General features: G+C 38.8%; 1 protein-coding gene across 3 annotated transcripts in view; it reads left to right on the top strand.

Moving 5' to 3' along the window:
• LOC126194790 (DDB1- and CUL4-associated factor 8-like) overlaps positions 1 to 19,352 on the top strand; it is a 145,281-nt gene that overhangs the window by 50,801 nt on the left and 75,128 nt on the right. For all 3 annotated transcript variants that reach the window (XM_049933093.1, XM_049933092.1, XM_049933094.1), the window contains 2 exons: positions 3,340 to 3,575; positions 8,201 to 8,378. In XM_049933093.1, coding sequence (XP_049789050.1) covers positions 3,340 to 3,575; positions 8,201 to 8,378 — 414 coding nt within the window. The remainder of the gene's footprint in view (positions 1 to 3,339; positions 3,576 to 8,200; positions 8,379 to 19,352) is intronic.

The raw sequence follows: 19,352 nt of genomic DNA, 5'->3' as shown, positions 1-19,352 counted from the left end.
CTGCCAAGTCACAGCATAGGTGTTTGTTTTCTACACATAACTCTTCATTCTGTCACTAAGTTTTGCCTGTGTTAGTTCAGATGCCTGAATTGTGTTTCTGATTTGAGCTATAATTATTGTTGATGATCTTGTTTGTTTCAGTGCAGTTTGTAAATCACTAAGAATTTAATCAACTGCCACAATTTTCTCTGCAGTAAGTGTGCTCGAAACTGCATCTTTACTAACACTGTCACTTGAATTAGTTGTCTTAGTAGCACTGGTCTTCCTACTCACTGGTGTCCCATTTCTTCTCGCCTTTGATGCCACCGTTATCGCATCATGTGACCTCCCTTGCTACTTAGTTTAAAGGCAGCTGTCACCAGCAAAAACCACATAGTTTGCTCCAGTGTCTGCACTTATGGCTCAGACCTGGAACCCTGTAGGACAAAAAGCTGAAGGAATGTTGGTGTTACAGACACATCACTGAAGTGAGATGGTGGGAGCCTCTGTCAACTACAAAAGCCACATGACAGCCAATCACTAATTTGACAGTAAAGTACTGAGATGTTAAGACACAAGTTGTGGGTTTTAATCGGGACACCACACAATTCTCACCCTTGAGAATACCTGCAAAACAGCTTTTCGTAAGCTGTGCCACAGCATAGTGCTGAAACCGGTTCCATAATAGTGCCTGCTGAGTTGCCAGCAGCTGTCATTGATGACTGATGGCAGGGTGGCTGGCATGTGGGAACTCTTGATGCAGCACTGAAGTTGGCTTGCTGCTCTCTAAGCTTAGCTGATGATGTGCAACATGCGGATGCAGCATGAGCACTGGCTCAAGCTAAGCACCATGGGAGGAGTGCTCATGCCAAGCACCACAGGATGATGATGGTCCCTTCATGCTCGTGGTGACCAATTGCACTTAAAAACTTTGAGCACTTGAACAGCCTTATTTGCACCATAACTCACTCTCAGATATTGTGCCTCAAGACAAATGCCACTTTTGACACTGCTGAGTATAAACACCAGCTAATATGTACTACTTTTATCACACAAAAATGTCATCCCGATGGCTGATACCAGCCACAGCCTTGCTAGTGACTGTCTTGGACTATTTTGTGTCTAATTTTCAAACATAATTCAATCAGCATCACCATATTTAATTCTTCGTCTGCAGCCACCATATGGTATATGGCAAAGGGTACTTAGTTTACCCTGCAGCCACCATATGGTATATGGCAAAGGGTACCTAGTTTACTCTGCTGCCGCTATATGGTGTACGGCAGAAGGTACCTAGTTGTAGTAGTAGTAGTAGTAGTAGTAGTAGTACACTAGACTCTAGCTAAACCCGCCACTCCTCACACATAGGGGTGCCAAATTAGCGAAAGTGCTGGATTGTTGAGAGAGTCTAAAATTTAGAATAAATACATAGGGATTGTACTTTATCAAATCAAAAGATACATTCATTTTTACAGAAAACTTAGTCTGTGAGTGTGTACACACATATTAGTATCACTCGACATTCACCATGAAACATGTCCCAAAGTTTTGGTTGTCACCACGATGATACGCGACGGTAGTATGCTTTATCACACAAGGGCTTTACAAGCAGTTCATAGGTCCTGCCATGTTTCTGTTGGCCAATGAGGACGAATGTGTTATGTGCCTCACAGGCAGATAGCTGACGCCATGATGATCACTGCAGGCTATGGGCAATATAGGCTAACCACACATTTCAGCATTCCATTCTTCAATAATACTCCTTATAAAATCAGTATTACATTGTACGGTCACACTAGCTGCCGTTTATCGTAACCATAAAAGAAAGTTTAAAGAGTGATCCAACCTTTCTGTTATAAGTTTATTCTGTGCCAAGAAAAAATTATTTGAGAAAGACGCTAAAAAAATTGTTTGAAAAATACTGTAATTTGAGACTTACTCTGCTTTATATAGGTGTCTAAAACGTATTAAAATTACATTAATACTGGACAAATAAGTTTCAAGATACATAGTTTTAAAATCAGCAGTTCCAAGTGTAACCATTCAAAACTCAGACTGTCTTCTTTTCTGCGGGGTGGCGAGTATTACTGAGAAAGTGTATGTATCTGCTGTACTATTTGTCTTTTGAAACCCAAGTTCTGTAGACCAATTGGTGCCCTTTCAAACTATATATTTTTGCATAGTATACATTGTACACTAGGAAATCAAATTGCATTTGTTTGCCAGTGTGTGGCGTTTTTGTTCCCTGCGACAGTGAATTTTGCTGAGAAACTGTACATATTTTCTCGCATTGTTTGCCTTTGGAAACGTGTACATACATCCTGTAGAATCTTTCAGTTTATGTGTGTTTATATCGTATATACTTTGTAGATTAAGAAAGCAAATTGCTGTTGTTGCCCATGGTGTGTCATTTGCTGTTCCGTGTGGCCGTGAGTGTTACTGAGAAAATGCACTTGTTTTCTGCATGGTTTCGCTTTTGCCATGTCTATATGTCAGTTCATTAGAATAATTCATGGCCTTCAGAATATATATATTGTCGTCTTTTGTATTGAGTAAGTTACAAAATTAATTGTATCTAAGATCGACTTGTAAGCTGAAAGGAACAGGAAGCAGGTGAAAGCTTAAGTGCTTTCAGACAAGAGAAACAGATAATGATTGCTTTGTTAGGAATGCTGAAATGTGGACAACAGTGAGCCACCATTCTATAGTGCACATTTACTCACTTCCTCACCCTGGCCCTTAGCCATTATGCCTTCCCACCTGTGGCTGTCTGGCCTTTCTAACTGCTGGGTGTACATGTACACCTGTGGCCATCTGGATCTCTGCCTGCAAGACATTCATGAATGCCTGCTAGCCGCGAAAGGACTACTTTTCCTATAATTGGTACCTATCTTCTTCCAAGTGCATATTTCTACAGTCTTGCATTTCTCATCGTGTATTTCTTGTCTAGCCATTCCTGCTTTGGATTTTGCTCTTCCTGTCAGTCTTATTTTTAAACACCTGTATTCCTTTTTTGCTTTTTTATTTGCTGCATTTTTACACTTCTTTTGTTAATTAAATTCAATATATCTTGTGTTAACCACTTAGGTTCTTTAAATTTGTCCAGGTGCCACTGCCGTAATTTTCTACTTGTCACAAATTTCTTCAATTTTAATCTGCAGGTCATAACCATTATGGTCAGAGTCCACATCTGCCCCTGGCAATGTTGATGGAGCCACTGTAAAATCTGATCTTTTTTCTGACCAAAAGTAAACCTTTAACTTCATTTAATAAGTGGCCTTTTCAACACACAAATTGAATACTGATAAAAAATTTCACAAGTTTGTTACCATCGGCGTTAATAGTAGTTATTTTTGACAGGTAAAATTCCTTCCCCTACGGGGTGACACACACGTTGTATCTTGTGGACGAGATGGCCAGGTGCGTCTGGCAGAGCTTTCCTCCACAGGACAATGCCGTGCAACTCGACGCCTTGCACAGCACCGTGGACCAGCCCACAAGCTGTCCATACTGCCAGACAGCCCACACGTCTTCTTAAGCTCTGGTGAAGATGCAGTTGTAATGTCGGTGGATGTGCGTGCACCAAAGCCTGACAAGTAAGTAGGTTGTGTCTTCTGTTATGAAATGAGTATGTAATGGAAGAAATACTACAAATTTTAGTAAAATATACCAAAATATTCAGCTGTGACTTCTAAGTGGAATATCTACTAATACATTGTGTTGGAAAGAAAAAAATAATAGAATAGTGTATCTAAGTAAATAAAGTTGCAATTGCATGTATCCAAATGCACCGTGGTGTCAAAATTTCAAAGCACGCAATGAAGAACTTTTGGAGTTTTAAAATTTCGTACAAATGAACATTTCCATCTATGAAGATGGAAAAAATATTTAGATTGTCAGTTAATTGGCTATATCTCCATTAAAGTGTACAGTGAAAGATGCTTAGTGAATAAAAATGTAAGCGAGAATGAAACTTTCATTCTGCAGCAGAGTATGTGTTGATATGAAACTTCCTGGCAGATCAAAACTGATATTCGAACTTGGGACCTTCGCCTTTCATGAGAAAGTGCTCTACTGATTGAGTTACCCAAGCATGAATCATGAAACATCCCCACATTTTTACATTTGCCATTATAGTCTTGGAGTGGTACACAGCTTTAATGTGCCAAGAAGTTTAATATCAGTATACACTCCGCTGCAGAGTGGAAGTTTCATACAGGAAACATCAGCCAGGCTGTGGCTAGTCATCTCTCTGCAGTATCCTTTCTTCCAGGAATGTTAGTCCTGCAAGATTCGCTGGAGAGCAGCTATGAAATTTGGAGATATGAGATACTGGCGAAAGTAAAGATGTGAGGATGGTTCATGATTCATGCTTGGGTAACTCAGTCAGTAGAGCACTTGCCCGCAAAAGGCAAAGGTCCTGATTTTGAGTCTCTGTTTTAATCTGCTCACCAATTGCTTTGAAATTTTGACACAGCATTGCATTTGAATAAGTGCGTATTTTTATATACCTATTTTTAATATGTATAATACATAAATAAATGTTACGAATATAATAGAGGGAAACATTCCACGTGGGAAAAATATATCTAAAAACAAAGATGATATGACTTACTGAACGAAAGTGCTGGCAGGTCGATAGACACACAAACAAACGCAAACATACACACGAAATTCAAGCTTTCGCAACAAACTGTTGCTTCATCAGGAAAGAGGGAAGGAGAGGGAAAGACGAAAGGATGTGGGTTTTTAAGGGAGAGGGTAAGGAGTCATTCCAATCCCAGGAGCGGAAAGACTTACCTTGGGGGGAAAAGGGACAGACAGGTATACACTCGCGCGCGCGCGCGCGCGCGCGCGCGCGCACACACACACACACACACACACACACACACACACACATCCATCCCCACATACACAGACACAAGCAGACATTTGTAAAGGCAAAGAGTTTGGGCAGAGATGTCAGTCGAGGCGGAAGTACAGAGGAAAAGATGTTGTTGAAAGACAGGTGAGGTATGAGCGGCGGCAAATTGAAATTAGCGGAGATTGAGGCCTGGCGGATAATGAGAAGAGAGGATATACTGAAGGGCAAGTTCCCATCTCCAGAGTTCTGACAGGTTGGTGTTAGTGGGAAGTATCCAGATAACCCGGATGGTACTTCCCACTAACACCAACCTGTCAGAACTCCGGAGATGGGAACTTGCCTTTCAGTATATCCTCTCTTCTCGTTATCCGCCAGGCCTCAATCTCCGCTAATTTCAATTTGCCGCCGCTCATACCTCACCTGTCTTTCATCAACATCTTTGCCTCTACTTCCGCCTCGACAGACATCTCTGCCCAAACTATTTGCCTTTACAAATGTCTGCTTGTGTGTGTGTGTGTGTGTGTGTGTGTGTGTGTGTGTGTGTGTGTGTGTGCGCGCGCGCGCCTCTACTTCCGCCTCGACAGACATCTCTGCCCAAACTATTTGCCTTTACAAATGTCTGCTTGTGTGTGTGTGTGTGTGTGTGTGTGTGTGTGTGGGTGGGTGGGTGGGTGGGTGGGTGGGTGGGTGTGTGTGTGTGCGCGCGAGTGTATACCTGTCCTTTTTCCCTCCCAAGGTAAGTCTTTCCGCTCCCAAGATTGGAATGACTCCTTACCCTCTCCCTTAAAACCCACATCCTTTCGTCTTTCCTCTCCTTCCCTCTTTCCTGATGAAGCAACAGTTTGTTGCGAAAGCTTGAATTTCGTGTGTATGTTTGCGTTTGTTTGTGTGTCTATCGACCTGCCAGCACCTTCTTTGTTTTTAGATGTATAAATAAATGTGTAATATATAAACAGGAAATGGTATTACCAAAAATCTCGAGAAATTTCTTAACTGAGTTACTTTAAATTTTTACACAGTACTCTTAATGAACATTCTGATGGACATAAGATATATAAATAACAGTGAAAACTTGTTAGCAGGCAGGAAACTGTATTTATGGATTACCGGCTTGTGATTATAATACTACTACAATATGGCTCAAGGTCAGAGAGAGATGGATAGGGGTGGGAGGAAATGGATATAGAAAGTTCAAAGGAGGGGATGAGCAGAGATAGGGGGAGGAGATTAGGATGTATATCCAATTCCCATACATATTAGAAACATATGCTTTGTCTCTCCTTCCTTTTCCATTTAACCAGACTGAGCCACAGCAATGAATGGCTGAGCACATCTAGTAGTAGTTAATAAAAATATTGGAAGGTGGATAAAATATGAGTGTCAGATGAGGAGAGGCAAGGGAAACAGAGAGAAGGGGAGCACACAGTTATGGATAATTAAATGAGGTGATGACAGTAAATTACACTAGTTAGAAAAATTAAAGGATCAAACACAGATTTTTTTAGAGTGTAGAATGCAGATGCTTTTTGGGGCCAGGTATGTTTTGTAGTATTTCTATACTGAAAGGAAATATCAGTGTAGACATAGTTAGACAAGTGGAACAGCATTGTGGACAGGGCCAGGTTGTTGTGCACCCCAGCCTGTTGTCATAATCCACCATAAAAATGTAGGCCTCTTGGGTGAAGAAAAGTAAGTAGTGAAATGAGATTAAAGCTTGTTGAGAAATGAATCTACTAGTTTCACTACTTGTTTGTATACAATTCCACTATTAATATTAATTAGCACCTTATTACTCCAGAGAGATATATTATTTACTTAGATAGGCCATACAAGGTACAGATTGCCGTATGTATGCTCATTGTAAAATTCAAAATCGTTTTCTCTATGAGAATATAGTTCACAAAATTGAACTAGGTAATTAAACTCCTATGTGTCACTCAGAAAATAGCAATTTCGCAACTGAGATAATATAACAAGCATGGGAATTACGTGGTACATGTCAGCAGCAGTAGCAGACAATTAGGCAGCTGGGAGACTGATATGGTGAAATGCTCAACAGTGTTACTTAGTTTTCTGTGGAGAGTTTCTTCATTAGAATAAAAAATAACTACGTTTTTTCTTTCTGTGCCTACTATTTTGTATTTAATTCATATTGTAAAATTTAACTCGTAATAAAGCTTTAACAAGAAGTCATTGGAATTACAGCAGTGATGAACAAGAAATTTTTAATACCAGAAATGTGATGTTGGCTTATAAAGTTAACTTACACACTGTATACCTTCTGTAAAATTCTGGTTAAGATTTGCTTTAATACTTTTATAGATAAAAATATTTAAATTGTCAGTTCATTGGCTATATCTCCATTAAAGTGTACAGTGAAAGGTACTGAGTGAAACTTTTTCGCCAGCGCTGTCGTATCTTTGTGTGAAGTGCTCTGTTTGTGTACCAACTTGCAGAAATAGAATTATTGTTGTGGACTAGGATCAATTGGAGTGAGTACAGTTAAAGTTCAGAAAACAAACGTCTTAGTGTAGCAGAAATGTTTCTGGAATTTTTGAAGACTCACTGTCTTTATTACAACTACAACAATGTATTGCACCAGGCAGAACACACCAGTGATATTAACCAACCCATCTCTTGAAAGTAAATATTTAACTGATGACGGCAGAGCAATTTTCCATTGTCTCCCCTTGTTATGCATATTTTTATCTTCATTAATTCAGCTGGGGCTGCTGAGACATGCACCTTTTATCTCGCATTACTGTGATATATTTCCTTTCCCTGCCTGTGCTTTACACTCCTGTCACTCAAGCTAAATGTGACCTAGCTGACAATTATTCAGTGGGGAATAATTAACTGAAACGTATAAAACTTCAAAAACCTCAATCAGTTACTTGATTTCTATTTTATTATATTTGCACACTGAAAAATAATGGGTAGTTGGATTTCTTTAAGTAATTATGCTTGTATTGATAAGTTGAACTGTGAGACAGCTAGGAAAAACACCAGTATCTTGTAACCACACTTTCAAATAAAAACACTTTCAAATCAGTGGGATTTTACTCTAAAACCAAACTTTATGGTTTATTGATGTGAAATGATAAATGTTGAAACAGTGCCGGGGAGATAAAATAGAAAATAATATTGGTATTTTAACACTTGATGGAATATCAGGTGTGTGTGTGTGTGTGTGTGTGTGTGTGTGTGTGTGTTTGTTTGTTTGTTTGTGTTTTGAAGTATAACCTATTGCCCCACACATTTCTAAGCATTTCCTTTCTCTAATTGTAATGACTTGGGCCTGTTGCGATGTACAAAGTAAGATAGTAGTTACTCTGTAATTTATTTCCTTACATGTAGGCTGCTGGTGGCGAAGGAACGTGATAAGAAGATTGCTTTGTATAGCATCCATACCAATCCATTAGACAGCAACCTCTTCTGTGTCAGTGGCCGTAACTGTGCTGTACGAATCTACGATCGTCGCCATTGTTCTGAAAGTAGTGCGCAGCCTGTTACAAAATTCTGTCCCAGCCATCTGGTGAGCTTAAAGCAAGTTTTTTTGATCAGTTTTGTTATAATTTTGCTGTGGCAGCATGGAAGGTGATATCTGAACAGTAAGCCTGGTGTAAGTATTTATATATAAATTGAAGGTTTGATGATACTCATAACAGAGAAGAAGTGATTCTATAAGGTGGCACAATAAAGAAGTGCCATAGGGAATCCTCAGGGAATCCTCACTGGTTTTCCTCCATCGTAGTAATGTGCTCATTTCTTATTTTGTTTGTGTTCTAGGTGGGCTTTTTGTGTGTTTGGATTCCTGAGTTTGGCTAATCGTGCAAGCTGAAACTCTGCTTCATTTGTAGAAAATTTCATTACTGTAGTTGGCAGTTTCAAATTTATGGTAATAGAATTTTGCTGTTCATCTTCAAGAAACAGAAATAGTTGTCTGGTCTCTCTCAATTTGAAAACACATACAGTGGTACACAGTGTCTCTTTCTTCCTTCTTCATTCAGCATTCAGTTGGTCTCAACTTGATACAATTCTGTTCATTTTGTCCACTTCTCACACTTATTTCTTGGTGTCATTCCCAAATATGTAGGCCTACATCTCTTCTTCATAAGATGTTAACCCATCAAAACATTTGTGCACTTGAGAAAAAAGTGTTAGAATGTTGAGGCAGTGCAGTGTAGTTCTGTGTTGAATACAGACAAAATTTGGTCATTAGTGGAGATCAGCTGGTGATTTAATACAGTTTAGTAGATTTGATGTAAACCAAAAACCTGGTTCAAAACAGTTTTATAGTGGGCTTTAAGTGGTACAATTTGATTGCTTGGAGAAAGTTTATCATTATGAGAAAGGCATTATTTATAGAGTTTGGATTCCATACTTAAGGCTTAGAATTTGGAATTATTGAATAAATAATGATTTTAAATTAAAAAGTATTACCTATGTGGTTTCTTTCCATGATTCCAGATAGTTTGCCACTTGGACTAGGAGAGACAACTAGTATTTCGGCAGAGCTTGAACAGAGGAATCAGTTATTTCATAAATACCCAAGGTTATCTATATTACTAGATCCCAATCCTTGAACCTGGTACCACTTACAGGTTGCATATTCAACAGCTCACCAGGGGCAAAAAATTTGATTTTTTAAATATTTTGTGTAATTATTCACAGAATTAAAAAATATATAAAGTGCAGTAACAATCTACTCATTAACAAGTATTGTCTTACACTAAAAGTTTAACACAATAAGACAAGCTGCTTGAAGGTCTCTCGGGCATGCAGCCAGATTGACTGGTCATTGTAGAATGAATTTTCGACGGCGTAACATGCCATCATCATCTATGAACACACAATAAGACAAGTATTACAGTTAGAAACTGTGTGTGTCTTGAGGCATGTAACTGACGGGGCACACATAACATTGACTAAATTAGTCCAAAATTTTAGAATACGAGAACAGTAAACTCCCATTATCTGAATAACGTTTATCCGTAATCCGTTTTATTTGAACAGATTTTTCAGATTTTCGTGGCTCGCATTGGTATTGTCTGACGAATTGCGTAGCTACACTTTTGGCTAGCTAGACTGACATTTGACAAGTTTAAATGTCTGCATCTGGAGCCATGCATTTGCTGGTGTTTTTTGACAATCTACTGCTAATCAGTGCACTGGCACGTGTCAAAAGTCAGAGTGTCGTCAATTCGTGCGTGTGTAGGTTGAAGTTTTAGCGTGTTTATTGTTCATATTATGTAGTTTCTTGTCATTGCTATCTATTGAAACTCCTTGTTAGTACAGTATGTTCAGTATTGCTCTATGCAGCGTGACTTAGCCCTGTTGAAATCGACAATGAGAGTGTGGCGCCGAACACTTTCCACCTGTTATCGGTACATCAGAGAAAGCTGAGCACTTAACAATTTAACAGTGAACATACAACCCACAGTTGTGTTATGACATGAGCTTGTTTAGGACAGGGGAGAGGGGATAGATGTATCGAATGTTTTCATTTGATGGCTGCCACAGCCAGGTTTCAAAAGTCAAAAGCTTTGTCTAGTGCATCTCGAGTGTTGTCAAGTCGTGCATCTGTGTGTTTTCGATTTAACATTTTGTGCTTGCTCTACATGCTTTAAAATGTCCTGAGATAAAAGTGACCAAAAACCAAAAAAGAATTAGTCAAATGTCAGTAAAAAAATGCTGAACGTGACTATAGGCACGTAACGAAAAAAGAATGTGATCTCGTTGGAGCAAAAGCTTCGTGTTTTGCAGAGAATAGGTGCTGCTGAGCCACTCACAAAAGTTGCTGTGGGTTTGAACATGGGTAGGTGTACGGTTACTGATTGGAAGACAAATCGATCAGAAAAAAAATTTTGTTTCATACAAGCATCTGGCAATGCAATGAAATCTCAGAAAACAATGAGAAAAGGTGCACATCCTCAGTTAGAAGAGGTCTTACTTTTGTGGCAAGAACAACTAAGAGCCAAAGGTGTGCCAGCTTCAGGTTCTCTACTTCATGAAAAAGTGAAGACTTTATGAGCTGATTGAAGGAAAGGAGCAAGACTTCCTATGAAGTCATGGCTAGCTGGATTGGTTCAAGAAGCGGCATGACATTCATGAAATTGCCATCAGTGGTGAATCATTATCTGCGGATGAAGCCGCTATCACTGATTTGTGCTTGCTGTACATGCTTGCTCTACTGCACACAATCATCGACAAAGGAGATTATACTGGCGATCAGCTTTACAACTGTGATGAAACTGGGTTGAATTACAAAATGTTGCCAACAAACAACAGCATCTGGATGGAAAAAAAAGCCAAGAAAGAGTTACTGTCCTTGCATGCAGTAATGCCACTGGCAATCATAAACTGCACCATACTTTAATTGGCAAATCCAAAAAACCAATGCATTTAGACGGTGACCAGCTGATAAACATTTGCCAGTGTGGTACACGAATCATTCTAAGGCATGGATAAATGGTGCCATCTTCAAACACTGGTTCCAGGCAGAGTTTGTTCCAGCTGTAGGAAAAATACGTAGAGGAAAATGGACTTCCTCGAAAAGTGTTACTTCTTGTGGACAACGCTCCTTCTCACCCAGATGATCTACAAGAAGGGGATATCAAAGTTGTGTTTCTCCCACGAAACGTCACGTCTCCATGTCAACTGATGGACCAAGGTGTTCTTGAGGCAATGAAAAAACATTACAGACGCAAGCTGCTGGAAAACTTAATCAGTGCCATTAATGCTGAAGATCATCTTAAGAAAGCTCTTAAAAAAATCAATGTTTTAAGTGTCATTCATTGGATTGCTGAAGCTTGGAATCTAATTTCTCCAATTTCTCTCGTTAGGTCTTGGAAAAAACACTTAGATCATAAGGCAATTCATCAGTGGTTGGAAGGAGGCGGCAACACCAGAACTCAAGCTGACGTGCCAGAAACAGATGAATATGACATAATTTTGATGAATTTACTGGAAAGCTGTCAGATTGTGAAGACGCAAACTTCGAAGACATTGAAGAGTGGATGGGAAACGACTTTTTTGATTTGACTGATGAAGAACTTATCCAAATTGTGATCAATCAGAAAGCATTGGAAGAATATGTATGATGACAAAGCAGAGAAAAAAGATTCCTCACAGTTGATTATGAAGTGATCCAAACCACCCTGGAGTACATCAGCCAACAGGAGGAGGAAACTTATCACGAAATTGTTTGTTTCCAACATTGGAGATATATAGGTGCAACAAAAGTTTCTCGAGCCAAAAAACAAAAAAAACCTTACAGACATTTTTACCAAACAATAAATTCTAATGAAGCATCCTAGAACATCAACATCCATAAGTTAAAAGTGTTTTTTCTTTTTACTTTAAACTTTCTCCAGACGAACTTTTCATTCCTGGGAGTAATCTATAGATTTGTTTCATAATTTTGTCCAGTAGTTTATTTTCTATTCAAAATAGTAGGTAATAAAATAAAAACTCCTGTTTTTTCCTGCTGCCAAATAAGGCTGATTTTTTTTTTCATGAAAGGATGCAAAATAAACAAGCTTTGTTATTCAGCATTTAAAAACTTGAAGTTTTCAATCATTCTTTGGCACCTTTTTAACACAAGACAATTTTTTCAGTCAAGAACATGCAGGCTTATTCGCAACCATATTAATAATGTGCTACATACTGTACATAAGTTTTACTATCATATTTTGTGATATTGACACAATTTGGGGTGTTTCATGCGTGAGAACAGGGGGCTTCAGTTAACCCGAAACTTCTATTATCCAAACCGACCGCCACCCCAATCATTTTGGATAAACGTGAGTTTACTGTACTGTACTTTACACATAATTTCATACCTTTGCAAAACTCTCACCCACCACCGCCAACACACACACACACACACACACACACACACACACACACACACACAGAGAGAGAGAGAGAGAGAGAGAGAGAGAGAGAGAGAGAGAGAGAGAGCGGGGGGGGGGGGGGGGATTGTTGCTTACTGCATCTTTAGTGTTCACACAGTCAAACTTCAGCGGCCAGCAAGATATTTCAATTTAGTGTTTACTAACTACTGGCTCTATTCACAACACAATTTGCGGATAGTATCTGCGGATAACACAGATTGAACCTGCAAAATTATATCATTGTATGGCCCATATTTCAGGAGGTATGATATCATAAACAGTTGAGATGCATGAAAAACTAGCTTTCGCATAAAATGGGGTGCAAATTTCCCAGATTATATTCATCCAGTGCTTCATAATGGGAGCACTTTAGTGACTTCCAGTAAGCTTTATGTGTAATTTGAAAGCATTCCTAAACCTTTTCTTGCTTATATGCTTAAAGTCCACTATTTAACACATTAACTCATTTGTAAAGCAGACAGACATTTGAAACTCTTTTATATACGGGAGTTCAATTCTTTAAAGAATCGGGAATTTAGTGGTGGGCTTGCTTTGTGATATACTGGTAGCTGTTACCTAAAATCCTCGTCTGATGAAAGAATGCTACGGACCTCATGTGCCTGCTTGGGTATAAATGTATTCATAGTTGCACTGCACTGACAATAGTTTCTTTGTCCAGCTTGAAGCCAGTCTCTTTGTGCTTTTGTGTGGATTTGACATAGTGTACTTGTATGAAAAATTGCACAAATATTGCTTAACAAACAGTCCTTAACACCAGTTCTGATTAGCAGAAGCTCAGAGACAAGGAGCACCATCAACTTGAAATTCCTCTACATAAAGAAAAATAATTTTGAAATAAAGCTGAAGAAAATTTCTTCATTTACACTAAGAGCAAGTCCATTATGCTATGGGCCCAGCCGGTTTACTGCAGTATGGACTGTTTCCTACTTTTCATGCAATTTTTGTAACTGATTAGTGTTCTTCATAAAGTACCTAATTTTCCTTCAACTCAGTCTGAAAGCACAAAAGCAATCTCTTCTGTTACATATGTATTGTTCTTCACTGCTAGCTTCATAGATATCCGCATCTAAACTCTACACATGACCATACAGTATGTGGCGGAGGGAATTTGGGGTGCTACTTGTCACTCCCCACTTTCCTGCCAAAGACTTTAGTGCCATTCAGGAAGTAAGATTGTTGAAGAGCCTCAATGGGAGCTCAAATCTCTCTAATTTTACTCTTGTGGTGCATTTGCAAGATACATATAGGAGTAAGCAAAATGTTAGGTAACTCTTCACATAATTTTAACTTAAACCAGAACTTGATGCACATAGCTTTTGTTGTATCATTCACCCCTGGAGACGAGCGGACATATCTGTGGTGCTTCCACACTTATTAAATGAAGCCGTGACAAAATGCACTACTGTTCTATGGACTTCAAAATATATTATTACAGCAGCCCGTCACATCTGAGATTGAGTGTCACAGAAAATACACTTTTCTCTTTATTCTTCACTTCCAGTATTGCATTGAGAACATGGTTGGAATATTTATCTTTTTGACAACTATGGTAAGATCATGAATTCCATCAGGATTCGTTAAATTTCAGATCAGTTAATTGATGCTGTGTGGTGTGCAGGATCTTGCTCGCAGTATGCTAGCACATTTCACATGTGTCTCATTATTACAGCAATTAACTTTTTACTACAGGCTGGATGCTGTTACATAATAGGGTACCTGTTGCGGTTATTATGAAATTAATTGCATGTGGTCTGTAAGTTGCCAGCCATTCACAATCAACGCTATCGTGATCCAAAGCTGTACTGAGGTGATCCTGTACCTTTGTCAGGACAGCCTAATCTGTGCTGCAGCCCCCCCCCCCCCCCCATGCCCGTAAAACTACATTTCTGAATTTTTCTATTTAGATTAAACTATTTTTATAATTGAAAAATATTAATTGAACTGTATTTAGGTAACATATTGCATAAATAAATTGGTTTTATTATGATGTATAATATAGAAATAAATAAGAATCCTATTAGGCAGTGTCATCTGCACAACATGGCAGAGATAAAGTTCACTAAAAAACCTTTAGCAGTTCCCAGTACATAAATTCACCAATAGGAAAGGGGCCAGATTCATTGTGTTGTCAACAAAAGAATTTTAAAATCACATTGTCCTCCCTTAGGGAACATTTTTAAAAGCAAAAGACCTGTAGCTAACCCATAGGCTTGCTAGTGAGTGTCAAATCCATCATGTTGCTGTCACATGCGATTCTCAGAAAGAAGTTCATGATATACAAATCCACAGAGGTGCAAATGTCGACTCGGATCTCTGTCTTGTTCACATCAAACTTCAATTTATCCTAAAAGAGCACAGTGCAGTGGTACACACCTTGAGAAAATTGGCTCAGAGATCCGAAAAAAAGGAAAAAAGACAGTCATTTGGAATCAGTTCCACCCCGACTTTATACTGAAAGCCAGAAAGGTGACCCGCAAAGGAACATGGAACAAACTCGCTAGGGCTAGGCATGTGAAGACACTTTAGAACAACAAAAGAGAGCCTTCCAGAAATATAACCGTCGGGACTAAACAACAATTTTTTGAGATCAGAAAGCAGGTGGCAGCATTAACCAGACAGACAAAGAGTGGACATATGAGAGATCAATATTAAATTATTGAAAATAACTTCAGGAAACATGACATGCATGACTTTTACACAGTGTGCATCACATCACAGAATCGGTTTCAGAAATCATGACAGTAAACTCGCTCCCTACTACTGTAGGAAGCAACTTCGATACTCCTCTGAGCTTCATAATTGCCAGAACAACTTTCCAAAATATCACAAGAAGACACACACACACACGCGCGCGCCCACACACACACACACACACACACACACACACACACACACACACACACACAGAGAGAGAGAGAGAGAGAGAGAGAGAGAGAGAGAGAGAGAGAGAGTGTCTTCCAGCAGAGATGAAAGCTGCAAACATATCTTGAGACTCAAAAACAGCGGCACATCTGTGGAAGAGGCATCATTGCAGAAGTTATTGAAGCACCTAGAGATAAACACATGTGAGAAGCTAACACAAATCACCACAGATACTTGGCACACACAAAAACTGCCAGAAGATTGGAAGCACACATTCATCAACTATCTACACAAGCAAGGAACAGGACAGACCTAAATAACTACAGAGGGATCCCTGTTCAAGTCACATGAGATTCTCAGCATGTTTACTTCAAAGAAGACAAGCACAGTGTGAACATAATATCAGTGAATACGAAGTTAGGTTTTTACTAGGCTGCTCATGTGTAGAACACATCTTTCACCTAAAAACAATACTGAAATAATCAGGGGACCTGTAACAAAATACAAATTGTTGGGTAGAATGAGGTTCCAAAAAAATGATTTACCAAGTGACCTGAAGAAAGAAAAATAGCCTATGGAGAGAGAATGAGAACCATATTGGAGATAAGGAAAACTAATCTGAATGTACTGCGTGATCCAAGAGGGTCTACACACGCTATTAATAATAATAATGATAATAATAATAATAATAATAGACAGATTGTGTTTGTTCTTCATTAATTATCAGTAGTGAATACATTACTAATTAAAAGTGGAAGAAAAAGGGCCTAATTAAGAGCTGAGACAACATCCCTTTCAAGAATTATGTTTGCATTCTTCATTGAATTTCTTTGTTTTAAGCATAGAAAGCTCACTGCCATTGTGTGGTGTCCTATGGAGAAGGTGTTACTTTAATAGTTGGTTTCACACCAGTTACTGTAGGTCCTGGCAAAATCTATTTCTCTCTGCTATATTTGCCATGAAAATCAGCTGCACATTTTTCAAGATAAGGCAAGGAGCTTTTCTGTAATGTGTTTGCTGATGGGAAATTAGTCAGATGAAATGTTTTGATATATGTAAGTGGTTTCCCATAGCATTTCTTATTCTGTTGAATACTTTAAAGCTCTATAGCTGAAACAGTCTCGCTCAGTGCTCAAGTGGTAAAAATTGTATGCCCTCAGTCAAGTAGCACATTGGCTTCAGCATCACCTTACCAACACAATGCTGCAGCGAATTATCAGCAAGAACTTTCATTTTTGAATGTGAACATGCTGTGTAGATAGCAGCTGTGTGAACCAGTCACACTGTTGCCACGTAAGCGTAATTGCCGACAGACAGTTGATCGGTAGGTCGTTTCTACATCATGCTACATGGATGAAATGACATTGTAGAAATGACACTGACAGTAGCATGCAGATACAGTTGTCGTCTGAGGGAAAGGGTTCTTCTCGCAGGCAGAATAAAGGAACACGAGGGATTGTAGAACTCGTGTACTTCTCCTTCCCGTGCCTTCATCCTTGGGGGCCTATCTCGCCATGCTCATGCCCTGTCTGGAAATTTTGCATAACAACCTCATATAAGTGTTAGTACTCAATATCCAAAAGGCCTGCTCAAAGTGCGTGACCCATAGGTTTGGTTTATAATGTTGCATATGTAGTTTTAGTTGCTCCACTGGCAATAAATTATCAGTTTCTTCGTGCATATCACATACAGATGAAATGGACAGCCAATGATGCTCACTGATGCAAAAGGCCTAGCTTCAACACTACTCCTTCCAGATTCTATTTTCAATTGTGTCTCTTTCTGTCTTGTTATATGCTGTGACGAAGTGTGTCTGTGCATAATAGATTGAGGACGTACGTGACACTCAGAGATGCTGACGTCGCAGTGTTAGTGTATAATGGTTCTGGTTGTCGAAATATGTATGACTGTTTTCTGTTTCTCCATGCTGCACATATTGTGATTAATACAGATTGCTTACACTATCACAAAGTCACATCACTAGAAGCCTAAGAGGGACACACACTGAGGGAGATTTATAATTTGGTCATTTCATCCCAGTGGTGTGGCGGAGTCTTAACTGTGATAGCAACACACAGTGTGGCAGGTTTATATGCCTGCACAATGAGCTAGCAAATTGATTGAATGCTCTACCTCTTGCTCCGAGTAGCACAAGCATTAGCTCTAATGAGCATTTCTTTTGGCGGCGGGTTGGGGGGGGGGGGGCTTCGTTCATCATCCCAGGACACATCGGGCTTCTGGATTGCAGCAAGTAAACCTATTATAAAAACATTAAAAATCGCGCCCATTCCAGTTAAACAGTTTAATATGGTGTTTTTTTTATGTCTCTAGTCATTAGCTACCAACTTTCTAAACCTCCATTTCGAGAATTTTAGATCAGAACTTCATATTGCTCATATTAGTTATGATGGGTGGGAGGCAGTCCCCGACCCCTGGGCTGTGTAAAGTGCTCCAAGCACATCTGTTTAATTGTATTAGGCTATCCCTTGGAGTCCAGTGACTCATTTTCATAGTCCGTTCAGCTTCAAATATCTAGTTTCATCCAAGATTTTTCTGGGATGGCACTGAGGTAGTTCCATGAGCAGTTGTTATGCTGTTCCCCTGTATTAAGAACAACCGTCCTCATTTGCTTATTGTTTCGTGGGTGCATTTTTCTTTCTTCTACTTAGTTACTGCATTACAAAAGACAATTTTAATGTTCACTCTGGATAACATCCGTTGTCCATTGCTTTCGACTCTGTGTCTGCAGGTACTGAAATAGACATGACAGCAGCAGTATTAAACAGGTAATAAAATGCACACGTGTTACTTTAGTACATTTGGCAGTATGATTTTTGCATGTCACATTTCATACAAGTTCTAATGTAGTGTTTGATGTTTTTCTTAACAGAAGACTACTTCTCAACAGGTTGGCAAGTGTAGCTGCAAAAGATATTCTTGCCGGTTTGATTAAGTTTCTTGTGTGAAATTAATTTTTGGAAATTAAACTGTGATTATATTTTATGGACAGTATATTTTAAAGAAGGAATATGAATTTTTTCTGCAAGTCATTGTCATTTGGCATCTGTGACTAAATCAGTTGATGAGCAGAATATAAAATGAAGCCTGTGGGGATTATTTTGGTTGGACTTCATTTGAATTGGAGAAATGTTAAATGTGAAGATTTTTGAAGCCCGAGAGTATTTTCAGAAATATCTGTCTGATAATGAAGCAGCGAGATTAATTGGAATAATGTAGAACTGAAGCAAAAATTCAATCAGATGGCTGTGAAGTGAATGTGAAGAATTTGTATGCTTCTCAAACAGTTTCAGTTTATCATTTTCATCCAGTATTTTATTTATGTTGGGTGAAATATCGGCATCTGTTACTAATGATTTGAATAAATCATAGCTCCAATTGCAGAAATACATTTATGCAGAGTTTACAGTTTTAATTTTGTATTGTCTTATACATGCATTGCAGATACTCACTCCACTATGATCATTTTTTTTTTATCAATTATCATGCAAGAACAGCAGTTACATAAATATACAATTTTTATTTGGTGTTTACATGTCATTCACTATCATTGCAAGCGAGTTGAGAGTCTTCCTTGCTGTAAAGAACTCTGTTCGTGACTATTGCTGCTGACATTGGTTAGATTGGAGGGTCGATTCTAGGTAATTTAAGTATTTTTTTTCCCCCTTCAAATATATATATTAAAATCATACATAATAATCTTGTTTGTT

This window comes from Schistocerca nitens, chromosome 7 (assembly GCF_023898315.1).
Source record: "Schistocerca nitens isolate TAMUIC-IGC-003100 chromosome 7, iqSchNite1.1, whole genome shotgun sequence".
NCBI lineage: Eukaryota > Metazoa > Arthropoda > Insecta > Orthoptera > Acrididae > Schistocerca > Schistocerca nitens.
The sequence above is the reverse complement of the archived record's forward strand: the minus strand, read 5'-3'. Positions and strand labels throughout refer to the sequence as shown.